At 48.8% G+C, this 24910-nt stretch overlaps 2 protein-coding genes across 3 annotated transcripts in view; one reads left to right on the top strand and one right to left on the bottom strand.

Annotated features, from left to right (window-relative positions):
- Nucleotides 1-357: 357 nt before the first annotated feature.
- SSNA1 (SS nuclear autoantigen 1) lies at nucleotides 358-8604 on the bottom strand. The gene is made up of 3 exons (XM_084649839.1): nucleotides 8478-8604; nucleotides 7816-8015; nucleotides 358-589 (listed from the first exon to the last, which is right to left on the bottom strand). The coding sequence occupies exons 1-3, from the start codon at nucleotides 8527-8529 to the stop codon at nucleotides 488-490; spliced, it is 354 nt and encodes a 117-aa protein (XP_084505965.1). The 5' UTR covers nucleotides 8530-8604; the 3' UTR covers nucleotides 358-487.
- Nucleotides 8605-8811: 207 nt separating this feature from the next.
- Nucleotides 8812-24910, top strand: part of ANAPC2 (anaphase promoting complex subunit 2) — a 32281-nt gene continuing 16182 nt past the window's right edge. The window contains exons 1-7 of one of the 2 annotated variants that reach the window (XM_084649838.1): nucleotides 8841-8963; nucleotides 9584-9755; nucleotides 10619-11237; nucleotides 12896-13028; nucleotides 18668-18842; nucleotides 19030-19149; nucleotides 19677-19794. In XM_084649838.1, the coding sequence (XP_084505964.1) occupies nucleotides 9671-9755; nucleotides 10619-11237; nucleotides 12896-13028; nucleotides 18668-18842; nucleotides 19030-19149; nucleotides 19677-19794 (1250 nt within the window). In that variant the 5' untranslated portion in view covers nucleotides 8841-8963; nucleotides 9584-9670. Of the gene's footprint in view, nucleotides 8964-9583; nucleotides 9756-10614; nucleotides 11238-12895; nucleotides 13029-18667; nucleotides 18843-19029; nucleotides 19150-19676; nucleotides 19795-24910 lie in introns of both variants that reach the window. The other variant, XM_084649837.1, reaches the window with a different exon arrangement.

The following is a 24910-nucleotide window of genomic DNA, read 5'->3' on the forward strand; positions in this document are numbered from 1 at the left end:
GCCTTGCCTTGCCTCTGGTTTGGGGGGGGGCAAATCTCCCCCAAAACTGCACCCATGGTCATCCCTACATCCACCTCTCATTTTCTGCAGGGAAGCACAGGAATTCTGCAGGGTGGTATTGTCTGCGGGCACGCAGTCGTGCAGAATCCCCCCAGGAGGAACTGTCTGAAGGGGAAAGTGCTGAAGTCCCAAGCTGCATTTCTTCCCAGGCCTGAGGCTGCTGCTTCTAGGCACAGTTGCACTTCCACAGCCTCATGACCCCATTAAGTGACCCTTGTTACGCACCCATCCGGAGTTTTGCTGGATGGGGCTTGAACTGGAATGGATACCCACCTGGCGCTGCAATAAACACTTACATTTGCAAAACAAAGACTTTATTAGACATTGCTTCCACTCCAAGCCCTTAGATTAGAATACCAGCATGGGCCAGGGCACGAAGGTGCTGCAGCTCCCCAGAGTGACTGCCAGAATGTTTGAGTCCAAATGCTCAGCTCTCCTTTGTGATGCTACTTTTCAGTTCTGTGGCTCTGCTCAGATTCCCAGCTTCCTTCTTCAGGACATTGAGCAGCGTCTGGGAACTCTCCAGGATCTGGGAGGATGGGAAACAAGTTACTTCATTTTATGGAAACTGAACATTTCTCTTAGCCTGAGCTTGACTTTGAACAAGTTGCCAGTCAGTGAGTCTCCAGCACTCAAGAGCCTTTAACTCAAGCCTGGGGGTCTCTTCCTGAGAAATATGCTCTAGCTCAGACCCACATTCCAGGCTCAAGGCAAGAATCATTGGATGAATGTTCTCTGGCTGTGTTATGCAGGAGGTCAGACTAGATGGTCCCAATGGTCCCTTTTGGCCTTAGCATCTAGCAATATTAACAAAGGCAATTTGTTTAAAAACAGTTAAAAATGTAACTGGTGCAAACTGTCATTTATAGATGTTAAGGCCAGAAGTGACCCCTGATCATCCAATCTGACTTGCAGCATAACCCAGAGATTCCTGCATCAAACCAGTAACTTGGAGTTGAACTCGAATGTATTTGTTAGACATCCAATCTTAGACTCCAATGGCTACTGAAGTGTTTCATATGAACAGGAACAGCTTCAACAGGAGAAACAGAGCCCCGCTGTTCCTATGTCTCAGGGGCTAGGGCACTCTTCTGGGACATGGGCGATCCAACTTCAAGTCCCTGGTCTGATTCAGGCAGCATGGAGATTTAACCCAGCTCCCCTACAAACCGTGAGCACTCTAACCACAGAGCTAATGGGTGGAGAGCACTTCCTCCTCCTTGGTTTTTCCTGAGAAAGGACTGACTTCTCTTTATTCACAGGCTGACCTAGTTAAAAAAAAAGTCATGCATAAAAATGCTAAATTTCCATTGTGATGAAATTTCTAAACATTTATTCCTCATTTTAATAATGCACGCTTCTGAGCACAAACAAAACCCTAATCCCACCTGCCCCACCAGCGTAATTGTCTTGATTTCAATATGTAACTGAGATTTGAGGCTGTGTCAGTGACAAAATACTTCCCAGGTCACTGCAAGCTATGTCCCTGTGACTGCTGGACAATTCTGAAAAGCCTGGCCCATGCCCTCCCTAGTCCAAAGTTTAATTTCTGTGCAAACTGATATGACTTGTCATTTCCATTTTGCAAGAGCTCCTTGAATAAGAAACTGCATTTGACTGGCTACAGATTACAAACATCTCTGATCACCACAAGCACCATATCCCTGTAACTGTTAGCCTGAGGGGTCATTACAGGTAGAAAGAAAGCTGTAGGAATAACCTACAATTCTGGCAGCCATGGGTGGATTCATACAAGCCTGGGAACACTCAGAGCTGGCCTTTCTGAGATGGCAGCTTTGAGTTCAGAAGGAAAAGAACGGCGCTATGCCAGCTCCAGAAGGCATGTTCTCCCACAGAAAGTGCAGAGTACCCCTTGCAGCTGTGTACAGCTCCCAGAAAGACCAGACAACAGCTAGCTCAACTACTGCTACCAAGCAGTTCTGATATATTTGGCCATTTTCCTGTTCTCAAATTGCCTGAGAAGCTAGATTTTCTGGAGATCTTTATTACTTATTTGATTTATGGTAGTGCCTAGAACTCCAGCCAAGGGTCACGGCCCTATTGTGCTAGGTGTTCTGCAGACAGTCCATGACCCAGACAGCCCACAACGCACAGGACTGACAGGATGCAACAGGGGCTCACTAGTAGTTGTAATTGTTTTTAAAATAACTTGTGACAAAACATCAGCTGCGTTTGCAGAAAATGGCCTTTTTTGTTGTTTGCTCATACAGAAAATGCTCAGTAGACTTAGGGGTGATGTGGAGCATCAGTTTGCACAGATATGACACTTTTGGCCAAGATGGGGCATGGCCCAGACTCTCCAGAACCGTCCCAACAGTCACAGGGATGGGGCTTGCAGAGATCTGCCAAGTATTTTGTCACTGACATCCCCAAATGTCAGTTACTTACTGAAATTCAGAGCCAATTACACTGTGTGGATGGGAGTTTTACCAGTGTCTCACCAAAGTGTGTTCTTAAAATAGGAATAACTATTGTAACAGAATCAACATTTCCATTTTCATGCATGAATTTTTCAAGCTTCAGCCTTTGAGGAAGGGGCTGGGAGAGGACAACCAGCTTCAGCCTGAGATTTGATAATGACACAAAAGGAGACAGCAAGGTGATGAAGCTAAGATAGCAGCAGTCAGTGGTGACCAGAGGAGGCAGCACTGGTGTTCACCAGTGTGAGACTGAGAATATGCTCTAGAGGTCTCGTTAACCAGACAGAGCTCAGGACATGCAAGGCTGGGGCAGAAACACTTTTCATTATGCTCAGGAGCCAAATACCATGCTCAGTTTGCTTTATATATATAGGGCTTAACTGACAGTTGCAGAGAAGCTCAGCCCCCCACCAATGCCAGTGGCTAAGGAGAGGGCTGGGATTCCTAGTGGAACCCTCCCATGACCGACTCCACTCATCACCTCTAATAAGTGCCTGTTCCTGCTCTAGCAGGTGGAAGGCAGAAGTAGCCCTCCTTTGCCACTCCTGGCTGCTCTCTGCGGGAGGGAAGAAGCAATCTTCCTCCTCTGCCCTCGTTATAAGCCTGCTGTTACTCTACCCCTTTGCCCCTCTCTGGTTTTGGGTGCCCTCTGTGTGAATACCAGTGTCCCAGCTTTCCCATTGGCCCAGATTATTCATATTTCCACCACTCCCCAGAGGGTGAGAAACCTTAGCCATGAAACTAACCAGAACCTAGTAATTTTCATCCCGTTGCCACCTTGGGGAGCTGGAGCAGAGGCACTGGAGTGATCTGTCTGCACACTCCAGCACACAGCCCTGGCATGGGGACTAGTTTAAAGCATATTGGGGAAGAAATCTTTTTAAAATGGAAGCTGAACTTCCGCAGCAGTAGATGGCACTGTTATTCATTATCAGGGTTATTCTGGTACGGTTGTAGCTAGAGGCCACCGGGAAGGAGGGATAGCTCAGTGGCTTGGGCATTGGCCTGCTAAACCCAGGGTTGTGAGCTCAATCCTTCAGGGGGCCATTTAGGGATCTGGGGCAAAAACTGGGGATTGGTCCTGCTTTGAGCAGGGGGTTGGACTAGATGACCTCCTGAGGTCCCTTCCAACCCTGATATTCTATAAGGGGCCCCATTGTGCTAGGCACCAGCTGTAGAGTAAGTGAAGAGCAATAGGGAAAGGGACAGAATGCACAAGTGATGTGAGGCAGCAAATAGCACCTTAGTTCCCCCAGGTTTTTGGTTTGGTTTTGTTGTTCTAGACCTTCAGTTAGTGTTCTGAGGGGGAATAACTAAAAGGGAAAGACAAGGGAGGTGGGGAGGAAGAAGTCACTCCGTCATAGTACAGGGAATCCAGTGTGGGACTTTCATGCCATCATCAGCACCCCAGGTGCCTTCTTGAACCTGTCCTGAAGCTGCAGAGGCTTCACTCTCTAGTTGGTTCCTCCCTGCAGTCTCTCTCAAAGGCTACATGGTTGAGGTCAGGGGGAGGCTGCATGGGTACTAGTGACCTGGGGCGGGGGGGGGGGGGTCTGCAAACTTCTGGGTCCAGGAGGTGCTGGAGGAGAGCAGTGGCGCAGGCTAAGCCCTATTTTACCTTCCCCTGCCTGACCCCACCACTGCAGAACTATCTGCTTCAACTGTTCTCTGCAGGCACTGCCCCTTGCCCCCAGCCCACACACTTGAAAAGAAAAGGGCCTCACTCACCCCTGTTGAGTAGGGTTTTCAAGTCTTGTCTTTTACAATGTTTGAGTATCTATGACAGCAGCAGAGTGCTGGTAACGGACACACCCAAAGCTTCATTCACATTGGAGTGAAAGCTGCTGGTATGCAGCCCAGCCCGGTGCTCCTCACATCCTTCCAGAATGGGAGACTTCCATTCCCAAAACTCAAACACCTTAGCAGCAGGAAAGGCAGTTCAGGTGACAATTCCCACACAACACACCCAAAGAGCCTTAACTCTGCCTTGAGGTGTTCCTTAGGAAGATCACAGCACCTTACCCCTCCCTAAGCTTTTGCCTTGTGTGAGACAGCAGCAAGCACACCCTGGAGCCATGAGGCTGTCCTAAGTATAAGGAGGGTTCAAAGTACCATATGAGTAAGAGTCCTTATCCAGAGCTGTGCAGGGCCCAGAGACAATCGCAGATTTTGCTAGGAATGGATAAGGCACTCTGAGCCATGCACAGAATGCCAGTGGGAGAAGGTGGTAGACAGGGATGAGAGAGAAACACCTGCACAACACCCTGTACCCTAGGGGACTGTGCACTGGGGTTAGAGCTAGGAGCCTACATGTTCAATTCTCCTCTTCCACGGCATGCTGTTGCTATTTCTGTTCCCTTCAAAACCCTTACTATTGGCCAAGGCCCCATATCTCTTCCCTGAGGTAGACAGAGAGGTTACTTAACAGTAACTGTTGATCTTCAAGAGTTGCCCCTGTGCATTCACACTCATGGGATGGCACTCCCAGATGCAAGCTATGGAACCCTCCTCTAACTGGTATATAACGAAGAGGACAGGTCACCTGGGCACAGGTCTGGACTGTTCAATAAGCAGGGCACATGCAAACAATATGTGTTTTAATACAGCGAAATGTAAATGTACATAACTAGGAACAAAGCATGTCGGCCACACTTACAAGATAGGGAACTCTATCCTGGGAAGCAGTGACTTTGAAAAAGATTTGGGGGTTGTGGTGGATAATCAGCTGAACATCCTAGTGCGATCCCTGGATACGTGAAGAGGGGAATCTCAAGTAGGAGCAGAGAGGTTATTTTACCCTGTATTTGGCACAGGTGCGACTGCTGCTGGAATCCTGTGTCCAGTTCTGGTGTCCACAATTCAAGAAGGATGGTGATAAATTGGAGAGGGTTCAGAGAAGAGCCATGAGATGATTAAAGGATTGGAAAACCTGCCTTAGAGTGATGAACGCAAGGGGTTGAATCTATTTAGCTTAAGAAAGAGGAAGTTAAGGAATGACTTGATTACAGCTTTTAAGTACCTACACAGGGAACAAATAATCGATGACAGGCTCTTCAGTCTAGCAGAGAAAGGTCTAACATGATCCAATATCTGGAGGTTGAAAACTAGACAAATTCAGACTGGAAATAAAGTGTAATTTTTTTACAGTGAGTAATTAACCACCAGATCAATTTACCCAGGGTTGTGGTGGATTCTCCATCACTAAAAATTTTTAAATCAAGACAATGTTTTTCTAAAAGCTCTGCTTTAAGGATGATTGTGTGGCAGTTCTCTGTCCTGTGTTATACAGGAGGTCAAAGTAGATGACCACAATGATCTCTTCTGACCTTGGAATCTATGAAAGGTGCTCTGTCAGCCTGCTAAATTGTTCCAATGGTTAACGACCCTCACTGTAAAAATGGTATGCCATATTCCCAGTCTGATGTTAGCTGCTGAAGCTAGACAAATTCAGACTGGTCAGGCAGTCCACATGTGGTGTGTTGTGCTGAATCTCAGTTACACCACATGGAAGGGTCTCAGATATTCCAGACTCAGCACCTGAGCCCCAAGCTGAGGTCAGTTCTGATACCATGGCTGGAATTGACAGCTTAGCCCCGCTTGCTGTAAGTTTCAGTGCAGAGGAAGGTTGTTCCCAGTGGTGCACAGAACTCTGGCCATCCAGAGGTTCAACAGCCATGAGAGCCTCTCCCATGAGGTGTGCCAGAGCCAGCAGTCCTGGTGGGGAGGTAAAAGCCTTATGGGTGGCACACCAGGCCAGGGAATGAGTTTTACAGGACAGAAAAGAAATTAAGCACTGGACACAGGCATCCAACTTGGGAGATCCGTGGGCACAATGCACAGCTGTTATAACACTGCACAGAGTTGCTGGCTCCTTTAAGGGGAGTCTCAACCCAGGCTACCCAGGAGGAGCTAGTTTAAAGGGAAAAAGACAGTTAATTGAATAAAGAACACCTGTGCCTCATAATCATTGGAACTCAGCTGCAGAAAGGTGCTGACAGAAAGAGAAACTCTCATAAGCAGAGGTGTGCTAGAGTCCACAGGAGGGCTGGGCAACCCCTGAGGCCCAGGGCAGAGATTGGATTTCAGGTTTATTTGTATTTAATAAAGTAGAACTGCAGCAGAGGAATTTCATCTCACACTCTCTTGGACTTTGTAGAGTTCTTAAGGGCCCTGAGAAAAGAGCAACTGAGGCAGGGAGTGCCTGCAGTGCCAACCCTAAGTCAGGAGGGGGTGCTACATGGTAGGTATGCCTTGCAACAAACACCTTTTGGGTGTCCAGCCCAGACGTAGTCCTAGTGATGGGGCAAGCCTGGAGGCTTGAACATTAAAAAGTTGGGGAAATATCTCTTTTCCGAGACACTATAAAACCATACTATTTACCTAAGATCCAAACTAAAGTTATATGGACGTACACTTTTGGCAAACTAAGCCTAATGGGGTTAGGAAAGCAACAACCATGGCAGAGGGTTGCTTCTACTCTCTGTGTTGGTGGGGATGGAGTGGAAGCAGCGAGGGGTGACTTCCCTGGGAGGTGGGTGCACAGGAGCCCAAGGGATACGGCTTTCAGGAGGGTTCCATCTGCTCATCACTAGCGAGTAGTGGGAACACATGAGGCTCTCAAAGAAAGAAGTCTGAGGTTGCACTAGGGCACTTCAAGTGGAGCTGGAAACATAACCCCAATCTCAACCCCCCAATCCTCACCCAATCTGCCTTTTGAAATGAATGTGCCAAGCCTGCTCATCCTGTCTGTCACTGTTATTCTAACCAACAGGCCACACTGCCCTGCCAGAAGCAGGAGGACAGCCCAGGAATCCCAGTGTTCTAATGCTGACCAGCAAGCCACCCGCAACACAGTCAAGTGGCAGAGGGCAGTGGTATAGGTCTGAAGGTCCCATGTTCAAACTGTGCAGTGCCTGGTTTTTGCAAGTTTGAGTATTGTTTTTCTGGCAGCAGTAACCCTCTTTTGGGAGAGCTGTGGAGAAGCCTTAGCTGGAGCGTTTCCCAAGGTGGGAAGTGCCATACCCAAGAGGAAGGCCATGATGTGTGACAGTAAACTTAACTCACATTCGCAGAGCTGTTTGTAGGCCACAGCAGGATTTTGGCCGAGGAATGACTTGGACCTAGTTTAGCCCCAGCATAAAGCCCTGCTTTCCCCTGGCTCTCGATTGCAGTTTAGGGCTTGATCTAGACATGAGGCCTTGCTAAGGGCAGACAGAGGCCCTGCCTCTGTGCTTTTGCAGTAACACACAAGCCCCCAGAGTGTAAGGGGCTGCCTTAGAGAAATCCAATCCCCCTGCCTCCAGAGGCCAGATACCTTTGTGTAGGCAGCCTCGGTCTCAGCAATGGTTTTCTCAAACTCGTTGCGGGTGGCCATCTTGCGAGCCAGGCTCTCGTTGACACGGGCCAGTTTCTCCGTCAGGAGCCGGATGTCGTTTTGCAGCTTGTTCTTCTCCCCCTCCTCCTGCTGGATCTGATGGCTCAGCTCATCCCGCTTGGTGCACAGCTCCTCGATACCTAGGGCAAGGGGGCGAGTCAGGGCCACAGGCAGCTAAGGGCCCATCCCGCGAGCACACGCCGTGGGCGAGGCACGTCCTCCTGGGACACCGGCGGGGCAGGGCAACCCAGACCCTTCACCTTCCTTCTTCCCCACTTCGGGCATGTGCCGGGGGCGAGGCACGTCCTCCTGGGACACCGGCGGGGCAGGGCAACCCAGACCCTTCACCTTCCTTCTTCCCCACATCGTGCACGGGGCCCACCCCGCAAGCACGCGCCGTGGGCTTGGCATCCCTCGGGGCACCATCGGCGGGGCGGGGCGGGCAACCCAGGCCCCGATCCCAGCCCCAGCCGCAGCCTGGGGACGCGCCCAGCCCAGACTTTGCCGCGAGGCCTGGCCTGGCCCCACCACTCGATGTCCCTTGTAAGCGCTGGGTGCCCCCCACGGCCCGGCCCGGCCCCCCGCGCCCCGGCCGCGCTCACACTTGACCAGCTCGTTGTTGTAGCTCTGCAGCGCCGCCCCCTGCTGAGTCATCGCGGCCCCGGCCCCGGCCCCGGCCTCCAACGGCCCGCAGCGCCCGCCCCCCTCCCGCGCCCCCGGCCCGCCCCGCCCCGCCCCGCCCCCGGCCTCCAACGGCCCGCAGCGTCCGCCCCCGCCCCCCTCCCGCGCCCCCGCCCCGCCCCGCCCCGCCCGGCCCCCAACGGCCCGCAGCGTCCGCCCCCGCGCCCCTCCCGCGCCCCCGGCCTCCAACGGCCCGCAGCGTCCGCCCCCCTCCCGCGCCCCCGGCCCGCCCCGCCCCCGGCCTCCGACGGCCCGCAGCGCCCGCCCCGCCGCGCGCCCCGCCCCGTCTCGCCTCACGTCCTCCAGGCGCGCGGGGCCGGATGGAGGCGGCGGGGCCTGGCCCGGAGCTCTCGGCGGCCTGGCGCGCGCTGAGCACCGGCCTGGTGCCGCCCGCCGCCCTGGGGCTGGTGAGTGAGAGCGGCAGGGCCGGGGCCTCGGCCGCCCAGCGCCCCGCCACCAGCCCCCGCCAGGCTCCCGGCCCCCCAGCCGTTTCCCGCAGGTCTCCTGTGCCCCCCGCCCCCCGGCGTATCCATCCCTGCCCCCCTCCCAGCACCCCCCCCCCCGCCCACGAGCTCCCAGGCGGTGCCCGGCCCGGTGTGACTCTGGTGCTGGCCGGACCTCGCCCGAACCCCTTCGGTGCAGGGCGTGAGCGGGGCCGATGATCCGAGGGACGGGCCCGTTAGGAGGCTGCTCAGGGTCTAAGCTCCGGGGCGCAGGGAGGGGCTCTGTCTGTGCAGCACCGGGCACACTGGGGTCGCTGCCTGTTTGGCCTCTTGATGCGACGGCAGTAGAAATGTTTCTTGTTAATAGTAGCCGAACAAGCCACTTCAGAAACTAGGAAATCTGGAGTTAAGCTTGCGCTTGTAATAGGGCCAAATATCCAGAGTTTGACAGGTCAGGTAACTAGACTGTCTTAACTCTGCTGGCCTACGCACGGCCGCCTTCTTGTGCCATTGCCCCTGTCAGGGACCGTATCAGAAATACAGACCCCTGGTTTTCTCATTTGTGTCCTGTATTTGTTTCTAAGGTTTGCTACTGTACTGGCCTTGCCGCTTCTCGGAAATGCTGTAATTTCATGACCTGGGAGGTTTGCGCATGGAGCCATTGCTAGCTCATGGCTGATTGGTGGCACATAGGCTCATCAAGCCCCACCCTGGGAGCTCCTGAGCATCCTCAGCTCCTTGTGGGACTTTTTGGGGGTAATGTCCACTTTCACCATGCTGTTTATGTGTTTGTTATAGATGAGGAAGGTAGCCTGCCTTTCTATTTTTATTAGGGCATCACTTGGACAGCGGAGTTAAGGTAGTGCCTTTGGACCTGTTATAAGCACGGACTTAACTATGAATTTCCTGCGTCTCTAAATTTTGTTTATATTTTATTGTTCTTGAAAAGTGACAAACCAGAGAAATGGATGTCTGCCTGCATTCTAACAACGTTTTTGTGTGGGAATTTCCTTAGTTTTTGTTCCTGCAAAGTCAAATAGCATGTCCACAGGCCTTGGGATCTCCACAGGAGTTCAGAGAGACTGCCCCTATTTTTAGAATCTTCTAATTTGGGAACCAATTCACTTTACATTTTCTAGAAAAATTCATCTTGTTTCTAAATCTAATGTGCTAGTTCTGAGGAAGGTCTGAGTATTTCTGCTGGTTTTAGAGGGGACATATAACAGAAACTTACATGCGCCATTATTAATGCTGAATGGCTGCCGTTGTGGCTTCCTGCTCTTAGATAAATAGGCCAGTCAGCTTAAGGCTTTCATGGCAACTGCCAGCAAGGGGAGCAGTTGTTGCCATTCGCAGTGTTCATGCTTGTGATGTGGGCACCTTCCTATCAGGAGCAGTATTGAGACCCCAGCCGCTCCAAAGAGGGAACACCAAACAGCAGTTGGTTGTTAATCTACAGACACCCTGACACATGTGACCCAACTGCCTACGGGTGACAGGCTCCATTCATATCCTGCTCACTGTTCTCTGAAATGGTCTCTCTTCTGATTTGCAAAGTCCAGCTTTAGTAATTTTTTGGTGCCCATGCTTGTTTTAACTTGATGCCTCTCTTTAGGCAGCACCTAGATCCGGTTCAGTGGGGCTGCTGAAAGACAGTGATTTGCGGGCTGCTGTGGAAGTGCTGCAACGCTATGACTTGCACTCTGTCCTAGAAGAATGGTTCACTGAAGTTTTACAGACAGACCTTCAGGCAAATATAGCTCCTGAGTTCTGGAATTGTATTGGCCAGTATGAAAACACAGCCGAAGAACCACAGTGCTCCTTGCTTCTCCTGGATGCGTTTTGTCTGCTCAAGTGCCGCCTAGACCCTTATCTAAACAGCTTGGACCTTCTGGAAAAATGGACCAAAATGGGCTTGCTCCTTGGAACAGGCTCCCAGATGTTACGAGAGAAAGTCTACACCATGTTCAAAGCCATCCTCTTCTTCACCACCACAAAGACTTTCCAGGAGATGATCCAGCAGTTCTACAGCCGCACCTTCAAGATTTACATGTGGCAGTGGAAGAAGGGTGAAGACAGAATGAACGAGTGCGAGAGCAGCATGAGTGAAAATGAACAAGAGAGTGACATGGAAGATGGAGGAGGAGACGGCCTGCAGTGCATGGGCTGCAGCAGTAAGAAAGAGCAGTGCTGGTGTCCCACAGCCATGGAGCAGTTTCAGCAGCTCAATGAAATCCTGTGCGTATCTTAAAAGGCGGGGTCTGTTAGACAGAATGAACACAATACCCGTGTAGGAGCCCATCAGCAGGCTACATAGATTTTTAAGGCCAGAAAGGACCTTTATGATCGAGTCTGACCTGGACAGCACAGACCAGAGACTCTCACTCAGTGGTGCTTTCATTAAGCCCATGATTTGTGGTTGAGCTAAGAGCATATTATTAGACAGACAGGTTCTGGTGATGGTGCGTGAGCATCCCCTGACCTGGACACGGGCTTTGATTGGCGTTCTTTAAAGGGAGAGTGTTTATAAGTGAAAGATTTCCTTCCCGCCCCAAAGTTAAGGTTCCTGAAGAAGTTGGTCACGTTTAATATGGAAAAACAGGAGTAGTACATCTGGTGGTACCAAGGGTGCAAAGCATAGTTGCCCTTCATTATTCCTCAGGGATGTTTGGAGAAGGCCTGCATTGAGGGGTTGAAAAACAGTCCTGCTTGTTTCCCCATTAGAAATATCAGGTCTTACTGGCAGTGTCTGGCTAGAAGATGCTATAGGCGATTGGAGAACTAGTAGGGTTATACCATCACAGGAGAGAATAGGATTCTTAGTCTGTTTAAAATCTCTTCGTTTTTATTTTTGATGCTGATTTAATGTAAACTCCTGACAGGCCCCTGGGAGAAAAGATTGGCTAAAGAGCCTGCCCCATCTCCCTTTGGTTGAGGGATGTGAAAGCTCCCATTCCAGTTCTCTGATCCTCTTTGCTGATAGGGAGCTACAGCTGGAGATTCTGTCGGTCCCTAAGATTACCCACAGAGGCATTAACAGAGTGTTAGATTTCTTTTTTTTTTTTTTTAAACACATACAACCCCCAACTTTATGTAACGTTAACTGAATTTATGGCATTTTAAAAAAACCGAAGACCAGGAAGGAATGAAAGGGCTAGGAATGTGATTCTTTACCTTTTCTGCCTGGCTGGGAATGGAAAAAACCCCTTTGTGTAATAAGTTTGGAAAGGAGTTTCTTCCTTGTAGCATTGTTTGATGAACTTTTTGATGATCAAAACCTGTGAAATGCTCAAAAGGCATTATTTTTGTTAAAAGTAACATTTAATTGTATAGAATATATGTATTTTGTCTCCAGATCTGCTTTTCCCCAATAGATTAGTATAACAATTTGATATGACTTGGACTATATCACGTTATACCATATCACGTTATACCATATCCTGTTGTTTGGAATTCATGAGTTTTATATTGTCCCACTAATTTTCTTTCCATTAACGTTTGATGTAAGTTTGGTTCCAGTTGCCCTATTTTCTAATTTTTTTCCCCTTCCTAGTGGATAAAAACCCTTCCCAAATAACCACCCTGCTTATTGAGCAAACCCAATCCCTCTCAAGTCTGTGGCCCTGTTATCCAGCTAGACATTTATACAGTGCCGATCACCTTGGTATTTGAGCACCCAAGTACCGTACAATGTTGACATCTGACAGGGTTAGAAATGCTCCTCTGTCTATGCTGCTGTGTCTGTGTGGAGAGAGGCCAGTTCCTAATCTGACACCTGCTAGCCAATGTGCAGTACAGACCTCTACCCCTCCCTCCCCTGAACCCAGTTACTTTACACTTTGTTTCACGCTTCCCTGTCTGCATGTTCTGAATGAGGCTGCTGTTTATGTCTGCAGTCACAGGCTGAACTTGCTGGAGAGAGTGAGTGCTAACGCTGTCACCACCATCCTGCACAAGATGATAGAGGAGAGGATGGAGCGCAGATGCAGGGGAGAATATGAGCGCTCTTTCCTGAATGAGTTCCAGGAGGTAAGGCCCACAGCAGCCAGGAGCTGTTCTGGTGGCGGCACGTGCTTATTTCTGTCACAAGGGTTGATGTCAAAATTAAACTCCTATTTGAAGAAATCCTAACTTGGCCTGCCAAGGCCCCCAAACCCTCCCCCCACCCCCGTCGACATAGAACCCCGTGGAAATACCCCGTTTCATAGATTCAGAGTTTAAGCCTGGAAGGGACCATTGTGATCACCTAGTCTGACATTCTGCAGAACACAGGCCATTACAATTCATTGTTGCCCCTGTACTAATTAAAGAATTAATTCAGGGAAGTTCTACAGCCTGGGTTGTGCTGGAGGTCAGAGTAGATAATTACAGTTGTCCTTTCTAGCTTTCAGAACATAAGAATACCATACTGTGTGAGAACAAAAGTCCATCTAGCCCAGTATCCTGTCTTCCAACAGTGGTCAGTTCCAGGTGCTTCAGGGAGAATGAACAGAACTGGTAATCATCAAGTGATCCATCCCCTGTTGCCAATTCCCAGCTTCTGGCGAACAGGCTAGGGACACCATCCCTGTCCACCCTGGCTAATAGCCATCGATGAACCTATCCTCCATTAACTTATCTAGTTCATTTATGTACCCTATTATAGTCTTGGCCTTCACAACATCCTCTGGCAGAGGTGTTTAAACTCTATGAATCTGTGTACTGAGCCCAATAATTGGTGTTTGGCTGAAGGATAATTTCCAGAAAAGCATCCAGTTTTGATCTGAAGACCTCGAGATGGAGAATCCACCACTTCTCTTGGGAGTTTGTGCCAATTGTTAATCACCCTCGTTAAAAAATTGTGCCTAATTTCTAATTTGAATTTGTCTTGCTTGAGCTTCTAGCTATTGGTTCTTGTTCTGCCTTTTTCTGCTAAATTAAAGAGACCTTTAGTATCTGCTGTTTTCTCCCCATAAAGGTACTCGTACACCATAATTAAGTCACCTCTGTCTTCTTTTTGATAAACTAAACAGATTGTTCTCTTTAAGTCTTTCACTGTAAGGATTTTTCTCCAGCCCTCAAATCATTTTTGTGGCTTGTTTCTCCATCCTCTCTAACTTTTCAATTGCCTTTTAACAATGTGGACTCCAGGACTGGATGCAATATTCTAGCATCAGTCTCACCAGTGCCATATATCGAGGTAAAACCATCTCCCTGCTCCTACTCATTCCTCCCCTGCTTACACATCCCAGGATGGCATTAGCTCTTTTTGCCACAGCATTGCACTGGGAGCTCATGTCCACTCTGACCACTCGGTCCTTGTTAGAGTCACTGCTTTCCCATATACAGCCCCCTATTCTGTTGGTACAGCCTGCATTCCTGGTTCCTAGGTATATCACTTTGCACTTGACTGTATTAAATGCACTTGACAGCTTATGAAGTGATCCAGATCACTCTGTATGACTGCACTGTCTTTATTATTTACCATTCCAGTCTTTGTCATTCACAGATTTTAAAGCATTGATTTTACATTTACTTCCAGATCATTGATGAGAATGTTAAATAGGGTTGGACCTACCCAATCCCTGCAGAACCCCATTAGAAGTTCCCTGTCACAGGGTGACTGGACCCTGCAAGAAAGGGAGCAGGGCTGAATGCACCTGCTGCCCAGTTGGACTTAAGGGAAAGTGAGTCTTATAAAGAGGGAGAGAGCTGCAGAGAGGACCCATGCTGCTGATAGTGCGGGGGCAGAGTGTGGGCAACTAGCTTCAGCAGTGTTACTGAGCATGCTCAGTACAAGCCAAGCAACAAATCTGGGGGGGCACATGACCCCACATGTCCGCCCATGTTGCCTCTGGACTAACAGCTGCATAATCTGGGAGCATAATGTAGTAAAATCTCATTCCATGAGCAAGTTAGTGATGGAAAGATAAGGGCGATGTCATTTGATTTGTAAAAATCTACAGAATCCTAATTTCAGTGGTGTCACCCTCTGTGTAGCAAGGCTGGGGGGACTCACTGCCCCTCAGCTCCGAGCTCCAGGTCCTCCAGTTGGTGGAAACAATGTCATCAGAAATGGGTATCATTCGAAAGCCCTTTATCCCACAAACACAATGGAACCAAACATGACAAACCTAGAACAATTATGTAGATATGTTTGTTTAAAAATCAGTGTTTTTTAAATTATACTTTACCACAGGGATACGTTGTTCACATAAAGATACCCATCTTTGGTAAACCTAGGGAAGTTAGCCTTGTCATGTAGGATTGAAAACATTTATTCATCAAAACCATCATCCATGTTGTCCCCATCTAGGGCACCATTGTTAGACATGTTGTCACACTGATCCTTGTTCATGCTGCACTCACACATCTCTGTGCAAGGCAGGTTGCTGGCCAAACGTTTGCAGCATCTGGTTTTTGCACGAGCATTTGATTAGCTAAACAATTGATTCAGGAGTGCATGATATTTACATGCAACTGGTGTGATCAGTCCATCCTCCAAGACCCATCCATGTCTGATGAGGAAGGTAGTTTTGGATGCGTTCAACCATCCCAGAGTCATTCCATGGCTTGATAATTTTCCCTCTTGATAGCAGGTAAAAATGCATCCCATGTTGGTTGGCAATTTTTCTCCATTTCTCTGCTTCTTGCAAAACATCCACCAACATAATTCTGCAAGTGTCGTAATGTTGGTCTTCAAATGGTAAACTTGGCACATGAACACGTCCAGTGCGTTTATGATCTCATCAGTGACTGTCTCAGGCATTCCAAGCACCTTCAGAGCAAGGAGAGAGTCTTCAGAGACTGAATCAAATGCCTTCTAGTAAGATAATGTGGCCTTTCCAGCCCACCTTCCAGTAATGCCACATCCTGGGCATCAAAACCTGGCAGTGCAGTGGCTTTTTATGGTCCAAGTGATAGGAAAACACCTCTGAGGGATATACAGTGATTCTGTTCCCCCGCAGCAGGCACAAAAAGAATATTGCAGAAGTCTTGGGTAACATCTCACAGAGAGCACTAGAATGTCTTGATCTTGTGCAAAAAACTGGAGTTTAGTAGCACCTCTCACTGTGTCATTGATGGCATGCAAGATAATTTTAGTGTCCGCCTCCTCATGGGAAAAACAAAGAAACTCCATAGAACAGTGGGAGGCAGCATTTTTATTATGCTATGCGATGACATTCTTCAAGAAATTCTTCTCATGCTGGAGTGTGAGGTTCTCCACAGGGTGTGTGGTTAACTTGTCCTTTGTGTGGGTATGAGACAGTTCATTGTGATGTTGGCGATATTCGTGAAATCAATTATTTTGTATTGGACAAGTGTATACCTTGGAGTTTCTTCTTTCTGGTAATATTTTTTATTGATTCCTCTGCATACATGTCAAATACAAGGTGGACTTCATCATAGGTCCAGTATTTTCTATGTAGCCTCATAATGAAGTGTTCAGCCAAATCTCAGAAGGTGTAAACGGTTTGTTTCTCGAGAGCTTGTACCTCAGCCATACCATCTATGATTAGTATGCTGAAAGGCCTCTGTTTGGCATAAGGTATCAGTCACATTGTCAGTAGGTGCTGGCTTATGAAAACCATGCAATATGTGCATTCATTTGCTTTTTGCCTGGCCCATAAGTATTCTGTTGTATTCAAACGTCAATTGTGGTACCATGGAAAACTTGTATTTCCCAAAGTCACACACAGATCAACATCACACTGAGATCTGGGCATGACCAGGAGATGAGCAAACAATGACCTGTCTGCAGTCAGCTGTGTAAGAGTCTTTGCCACCTTCACTCTGGCTTTATTCTTACATTTGAGCACAGCTGGAGTCTGTTCTTGATTGGGGCCCAAAGACTGAAGGAGCCTTGGATAATTCTTCGGGTTTTGAAGGCTTCTTACAAGTCATGATCCAAGGTAACCATTTGACTGACATCTTTAGCTGTCTTATCACTGAAGACTGCTTGGGTCAAGATATAAATAAGCTTTGGTCCATCAGATGTGAATGGATTGCAAGTGTGAGTAACCTCATCTTGTAGCTTAAAATTGTCCCTTCTTGGCATTTTACAGCGTTTAATGAGTCTGGATGGTGCATGGTTGCTTCTGGGAAAAGCATCCCAGCCATGCAGCCACTTAAACTTTACTTTCCATGCTATGCTCTTGCTAAGAGTGACTGCTTCATTCAGTTTCTCACCTGACTTACGTGCTGAAAGTTAGTGGATGCCTTTGGGTTCTGGCTTACCACAGGAGAAGCAGTGATCTTCTCAAAATGCATGCCACAGGACCTAGTATAAGGCGAGTCTCACCCACGGCTGGCACTTCTACCAGCATCTTACACTGAGCATCAAGAAATAGTTGATTTCCTCTCCAACCTTCCCAAATTCAGTTTATGGATGCATTTTTTATAGCATGTAAGGTACCACTGAGCATTGTGTTTAACCAAGTCTTCTGTAGTGGTATGCTCCAAAGATTGAGGAAGTAGTCAGTACTCGTTGTTTCCCCATTCATGCCTAAAAATGATCAAGACCAAAGTAAAAACAAGGATTTTGTAATAAATTACATTGAGATTATAATGAATTGTTATGTAGTATATATTTCGTAACTGTGCATATAGTATGCAGATGGATTCCCATAATTTTTGGCTGGATGCTGACAACTTAACCAGTGCCTCATTACAACTCTTGGCATAATAAAGAAGGCTGATAATCAGAACTACCGAACTGCTTCTTTTTTGCTGATGGCTCCATGTGGACAGTAAGGAGGGTGATAGGGTTTGTTGCCTGGTAGGAAATGCTACAGCCATCCCTAGTGCTGGCCCTGGGGATCCCTGCTGAGGAAGAGCCATTCATTCAAGGATGGGCATCCCCACGACTTTGTGAATGTCTGAGGAAATGTAGATCTTCAGCAGGTGGCAACTTGGTGCTGCAGCATCTGTCAGTGTACCTGAGGCACATCTCGGGAGGCTAGGAAATGCAGCTCCAGTCACCCCCCTCCCCCCCCCTTCATAGGGATACACATACTTAATCACACGTGTCTCTCTCGCTCTCTCGTGCAGGTCTTGGAAGTCATCTTTGCTGCAGGTCTGGCTATTGACTTGCAATGATTTCATAGGGTACATGGTTAGTGGCTCAGAATATAGCATGTCTGCTGGACACATGAGATCTGTTGTGTTAGCAGGAGTGGCTTGTGGGATCTGTCTCATGGTGTTCCTGTGGCTTATTTCAAATCTGGCTGCATCTGCTAACTCACTCCCCCAATGCAGCTTCCTCTAGCTGCAGTGTTGGCTATTAGGGACCAATGATCTCTAGTCAGAGCTGGGTTTGGGCCATGGCAGAGGGCAATACTCTTCTCAGGAGGTTAGTGTGGAGTTGTGTGCCCTGGAAGCCTGCTGTGAATGTCATAGATTCCAAGGCCAGAGGCATCATTGGAATCAGCTAATCTGACCTCCTGTGTAATACAGGCCAGAGAACTTCCCCAAAATAATTCCTACAGCAGATCTTTTGCTCCAGTCTTGATTTAAAAATTGTCAGGTGATGGAGAATGCACCATGACCCTTAGTAAATTGTTCCAATGGCTAATTACTGTCACTGTTAAAAAATGTACACCTTATTTCCAGTCCGCTGAAGGTGCATGGGATGATGGCTGGCACCGTTGGGTTGTGCGGCTCTCTCTATTTTCCTTCTCGTTGTGCAGTGGATCGAGAAGGTGATTGGCTGGCTTAGCAGAGTGTTCCTGCAGGACAGCCCCATGGCCCACTCCACCCCAGAGGCCAGCAGCACCCTGAAGCGCTGGAGGTGCCATGTCCAGAGGTTCTTCTACCGCATCTATGCCAGCATGCGCATTGAGGAGCTCTTCAGCATCATCCGTGGTGAGCATGACCCCTGCCTGCTGCCCAGGCCGTGTTGACTTGCTCTTTCCTTGCCTGCCAGCCCAGACCTGCCTTGTGGCCATGCAGCCCTGCTTTCCCCTCCTCATGTGCCCTAGGACGTCTTGTGCTCTCCCATCGCCTCCTTATGGGGCCTGGCACCTTTTCTGACTGCTCTTTTTGTTTGCAGATTTTCCAGAGTCAAAGCCAGCTGTGGAGGATCTCAAGTTCTGCCTGGAAAGGACCAATCAGAGGCAGCAGCTGCTCAGCTCCCTGAAAAGCGCTCTGGAAATGCGACTTCTTCATCCTGGTGAGTGTTTCATCCCTCATGTGTCCCCAGGGCCTGGGCATGGGCCCTGAAGGGGCTGTGCGTGTGCAAGTGGGGATATCCTGAAGAGCAGCTCTGCCACTGCATCCAGGGGCATGGCACGGTGAGTGTGTGGTAACCATGTCCCTGCCCCCTCCACGCTAGGGCATTCTTGGGTAACAGTGTGTTGTAGGAATGCCCTGTCCCACACCTCAAGGTTCCCTTTCCTGTGCAGTGCAGCAAGGAATCAAGATAGAAGGTTGTCTTTGCTTGAAGGCTTCTCCAGAGTGCTGCATGGGCTGAGCGCTTAGTCTGTGCTGAGCTGGTTTCCAATAGCCCCAATGCAGCTTCCCTGGTTGGAGTCTGCTGTCCAGACACATGGAGCTTTGTCCCTCCATCTGACCAGGGCACTGCAGCAAGCACCTCCCCTCCAGCTCTCTGGATCTAACTAAGGCTCCCTTAGGGCCCTTCCTGGGTCTGAGCTTTGCTCTCTGCTCTGAGACTCTGCCTGTCCTCCTCCCTTGCTTTAGGAGTCAACACATCGGACATCATTACTCTCTACATCTCGGCCATCAAGGCCTTGCGAGAACTGGACCCCTCCATGGTTATCCTGGAGGTAGCCTGTGAGCCCATCAGGAAGTACCTGAGGTAAGTGTGAATGGGACAATTTAATGAATCTGCTGATCTGCCAGTAGATTTTAAAGCTGAAACCTAACACATCAAACTGGCAGATCTAGTTTAAGTGTTGTAGCTGGTAAAGGGATAGAACTTAATTAGGGTAACCCCTTTTTACTGAGTCCAGGGAGCGCTAGCTTATTAATTTTAAGTTCTAGGTTTTTTACCTTGGACAGTATTTCTCAAATCAGGACACTTGGTTATTCTTAGCCAATTAACAGTTTATTAAATTCACAAAGAACCACCTCAGTAAACAATCATCCATTAAGCATAGATACAGCAAACACTTTAGGCATGTACAGAACACAAAATACACATGCAGTGTTGTGATTAACACAGATCTGTTTTGGGGCCCAAGCAGCTATACCAAGGAATAATTGACTTACAATCTCAGGCTATTGACTCTTTAGCACTCTAATACGTTTGTCCCACTTCCAATAATTCTACATGCACTTGACTTAAGGCATGACTAAGAATGTGGTCCCTGCTATTGGGATTGTTTGGTATGAAGAGGACTAATTTAAAACATCAAGAGCAATTGCTTAAAGTTGTTGTGTAAGTTTTTCTTAGGCCAGTTTGCTTGGTTTTATAAAGGAGGAATATGCATATAACATTAGTTAGTTAAAATCCAAGTATCTTTACTTGAGGTCTCATTAGAAAGAACGTAGTCCCAACAAGATGGCTCTCTTAGTCATGTTAAACAACACAGAGAAATACGATCTCTAAATAAAATCTCATCACTTTGTAATCCTGGTTAACAGTTGGATCGGGAGAGTCTGTCCATGTGGCTGGTACAGGTGTCGCTAGCATGTCTGGGTTCTGCAGTGTATCTGTGGGGTTCAGTCAGAACTCTGTCCTGTGACCCTGGAGGAAGGCAGAGGCTGTCTGGAACAGAGTCTGTAACAATAATCTACAATGGGTGGTTTCAGCACTTCCTTTCTGTTTGTGGTGGCGGCTCTGCCCTTTTGTGTGCCTTCTTTAATCTCTGGATGAGGGATCAAAATGAAAGTCACAAACCCCGACATTCAGGGATACTCTCTCCCTGTGGTCTCAGCAAAGAAGGGCGTGGTAAGTCTACAGTGCTGCCAAAGATCTAGCCCCAACATAGGGAGAGTTGGGGAAATCGCTCTGGCTGGGTGTCTCAGCCCTTGGCTATACTACACAGTTTTGTCGGCAAAAGGCAGCTTTTGTCGACAAAACAGTGGAAGTGTACGCATTACAAAGGTCCTCCCACTGACAAAACTCCTGCTTTGCCGACAAAATAAAACCACCTCGATGAGAGGTGTAGAGCTTTTTGTAGCAAAGGTAGATCGAAAAAGCGTCAATGTAGACACTGCATTCATTAAATCGTCGTAACTGGCCTCCAGGAGGTATCCCACAGTGCCCACCATGACTGTTCTGCTCACTGTTTTGAATGCCGCTCCCCTGCATCCAGCCACACAGGCATGTGCCCCTCCCCTTTCAAAGCCCTAGGAAGCATTGAAATCCCACAGTGTGGAGAGCTCACATAGCTACTGCGCAGCTGAGCATGCGGGCTCCTGGCAGCAAACGCATTCCTGCCTGGACTACGGGGGGAGGGGGTGGATCTCCTTGGTCTGTGGGGAGAGGAGGCTGTGGGAGAACTTGTGGGAGAATCAAAATATTAATGCGGAATCCTGCTCTCCTGGGCTAGGACCACAGGGGCAGGCAGGCAGGATGGGCTGCTGCTGGGTGTGGGTAAGAGACTTGTGCTGTGCAGAGTGGGGATGGAGGTGGGGGGCTGATGTCAGGGTGTCCCCCTCCCCCTGCCGGTGGTGGTGGAGGAACATGAGGACACCAGCTCCCTGTGCACCAGATTCTGTCTCAGGATTGGTTGTTTCTGGCTGCTGTCTGAACTTAGAGACAGCATGCTGACACACTCTCTCCCCCAGCACACACACTTTCCCAACACTCGCGTGCACGCACACTCTCTCTCTCTCCCCCCTCCCCTCCCCCTCAGCAATGTCAGTTTGGTCAGATTACTGAGTGCTACTTTAAAAAGTGATTTACAGTGTGTTCCTTTTCGGGCACACTCAGCAATCATTATAAGGTACAAACAAACAGTGCCAGGCTCAGCACACTACAGCAACACACATTACTGTGCCTCAGTGTTAAAATACTCCTTCAAGGCCTCTCTCAGCCGAATAGTTGCTCATTGGGCTCCTCTTCTAGCCTTGTGTTTGTAATGCACAGCACAATACTGAAGAGCAGCGCAGGATCCATGCTTTCTGACAGACACGGCTGGGCTGCAGGTTACCAGGGCAATTGAAAAGCAGCTGGCAATCTAGTAGGATGCCCATATGATTGAGAAACCTTCATCATGTGACATTGTCCCTGCCCCATGTGGCATTGCAAACCCTTCCCAAAGCACCCTGCAGCCAGTTGCATGGTGGGATAGCTACCCACAGTGCACTGCTCTCTGTGTGGTGCAAGAGGTGCTATTGTGGCTGTGCTCTGCCGACACAAGAAGCATAGTGTGGACATGCAACAGCGGTTTAATTACAGTGGTGGCTGTATATCGGTGTAACTTGCGTCGACAAAACTCTGTAGTGTAGACAAGGCCTGAGTGAGGCACGGCCTGTCCATCTTACCTGGAGTCGGCTGTACTCTTCTCCAGGTTGAGGTGAAGGTCTCCAAGCTAGGAGTTCTGTCTGTGGCTTCAGGGTCACTCCTGCAGTCCCCTGCTTTGGGCAAACCTGCTCCTCCTGCACCTGCTAACTGCAGCCTCCTCCCTGTCATACAAGACTGACAGGGCTGGAGGGGCAGGGCTAGCCCCTACCACCAGGACTTCTCTGGCATCTTCCTCTCCTGTGTGGGGTCTGTATGCCCCGTCACACTATCCATGTGAGCATGGCTAGTTCTGGGCTCCTGCACAGTGACCTCAAGTTCTAACCCGCAACAACATGTAATTGGAGGAGGGCAAGTCTGTTGTTTTTATTGGACACTTGCTAATGGCTCTCGGGTTTCAGGTGTTTCTGTGCGACTTCCATCGATACCCAGTAGATGGTGCTGAAGTATAGTGAATTCCTCTGATCCTTTTCTTGTTGGTGGGTTTTTGTTTGTTTCATTCATTTCAATCATTGTACTGCTGTATTACCCAGACTATTAACTGGAATGACCCACTCTTTAAGCAATGGTGTTTATTATTGCAAAGCTATGCCCTGGTTAGATGCTCATACCTTTCAATATTCTGTTTTACTCCATACAACTCAGAGATTGCAAGGCCAAAAGGAACCATTGTGATCATCTAGTGTGACCATCTTTCTTACACAGGCCAGAGGTCTTCCTCAACATAATTCCTAGAGCAGACCTTTTAGAAGAACATCCAGTCTTGACTGAAAAATTGTCAGTGATAGAGAATCCACCACAACCCTTGGTAGATTGTTCCACAGCTAATTACTCTCACTGGTAAAAAAATGTATATCTTCTTTCTAGCCTGAATTTGTCTCACTCCTAGCCATTGGATCATGTTGGACCTTTCTCGCCTAGATTGAAGAGCCCATTATTAAATATTTGTTCCCCATGTAGGTGTGACGAAGTGGGGCTGTTCTTAATGTTCTCTCTGAATACTGTGTGGGTGCCTCAGTTTCCCCTATGCATTTCTTAAGTATCTAGGTGGTGGGATAAGCTGTGTGATTGTTGCAGAGCCTTAGGGTATGTCTACACTATGGAATAAGGTCGAATTTATAGAAGTCGTTTTTTTAGAAATCGGTTTTATATATTCGAGTATGTGTGTCCCCACAGAAAATGCTCTAAGTGCATTAAGTGCATTAACTCGGCGGAGCGCTTCCACAGTACCGAGGCTAGAGTCGACTTCCGGAGCGTTGCACTGTGGGTAGCTATCCCACAGTTCCCGCAGTCTCCGCTGCCCATTGGAATTCTGGGTTGAGATCCCAATGCCTAATGGGGCTAAAACATTGTCGCGGGTGGTTCTGGGTACATATCGTCAGGCCCCCGTTCCCTCCCTCCCTCCGTGAAAGCAAGGACAGACAATCGTTTCGCGCCTTTTTTCCTGAGTTACCTGTGCAGACGCCATACCACGGCAAGCATGGAGCCCGCTCAGGTAACCGTCACCCTATGTCTCCTGGGTGCTGGCAGACGCGGTACGGCATTGCTGCACAGTAGCAGCAACCCATTGCCTTGTGGCAGCAGACGGTACAGTACGACTGGTAGCCGTCATCATCATGTCCGAGGTGCTTCTGGCCACGTTGGCTGGGAGTGCCTGGGCAGACATGGGCGCAGGGACTAAATTTGGAGTGACTTGACCAGGTCATTCTCTTTAGTCCTGCAGTCAGTCCTATTGAACCGTCTTATGGTGAGCGGGCAGGCGATACGGACTGCTAGCAGTCGTACTGTACCATCTTCTGCCGAGCAGCCATGAGATGTGGATGGCATGCAGTCCTTCTGCACCGTCTGCTGCCAGCCAAAGATGTAAAAGATAGATGGAGTGGATCAAAACAAGAAATAGACCAGATTTGTTTTGTACTCATTTGCTTCCCCCCCTCCCCTGTCTAGGGGACTCATTCTTCTAGGTCACACTGCAGTCACTCACAGAGAAGGTGCAGCGAGGTAAATCTAGCCATGTATCAATCAGAGGCCAGGCTAACCTTCTTGTTCCAATAAGGACAAAAACTTAGGTGCACCATTTCTTATTGGAACCCTCTGTGAAGTCCTGCCTGAAATACTCCTTGATGTAAAGCCACCCCCTTTGTTGATTTTAGCTCCCTGAAGCCAACCCTGTAAGCCGTGTCGTCAGTCGCCCCTCCCGGCGTCAGAGCAACGGCAAACAATCGGGCATCTGAGAGTGCTGTCCAGAGCAGTCACAATGGAGCACTCTGATGGGGCTAAAACATTGTCGCGGGTGGTTCTGGGTACGTATCGTCAGGCCCCCGTTCCCTCCCTCCCTCCGTGAAAGCAAGGACAGACAATCATTTCGCGCCTGTTTTCCTGAGTTACCTGTGCAGACGCCATACCACGGCAAGCATGGAGCCCGCTCAGGTAACCGTCACCCTATGTCTCCTGGGTGCTGGCAGACGCGGTACGGCATTGCTGCACAGTAGCAGCAACCCAT

This window comes from Lepidochelys olivacea, assembly GCF_965140295.1.
Source record: "Lepidochelys olivacea isolate rLepOli2 genome assembly, chromosome: 16".
NCBI lineage: Eukaryota > Metazoa > Chordata > Testudines > Cheloniidae > Lepidochelys > Lepidochelys olivacea.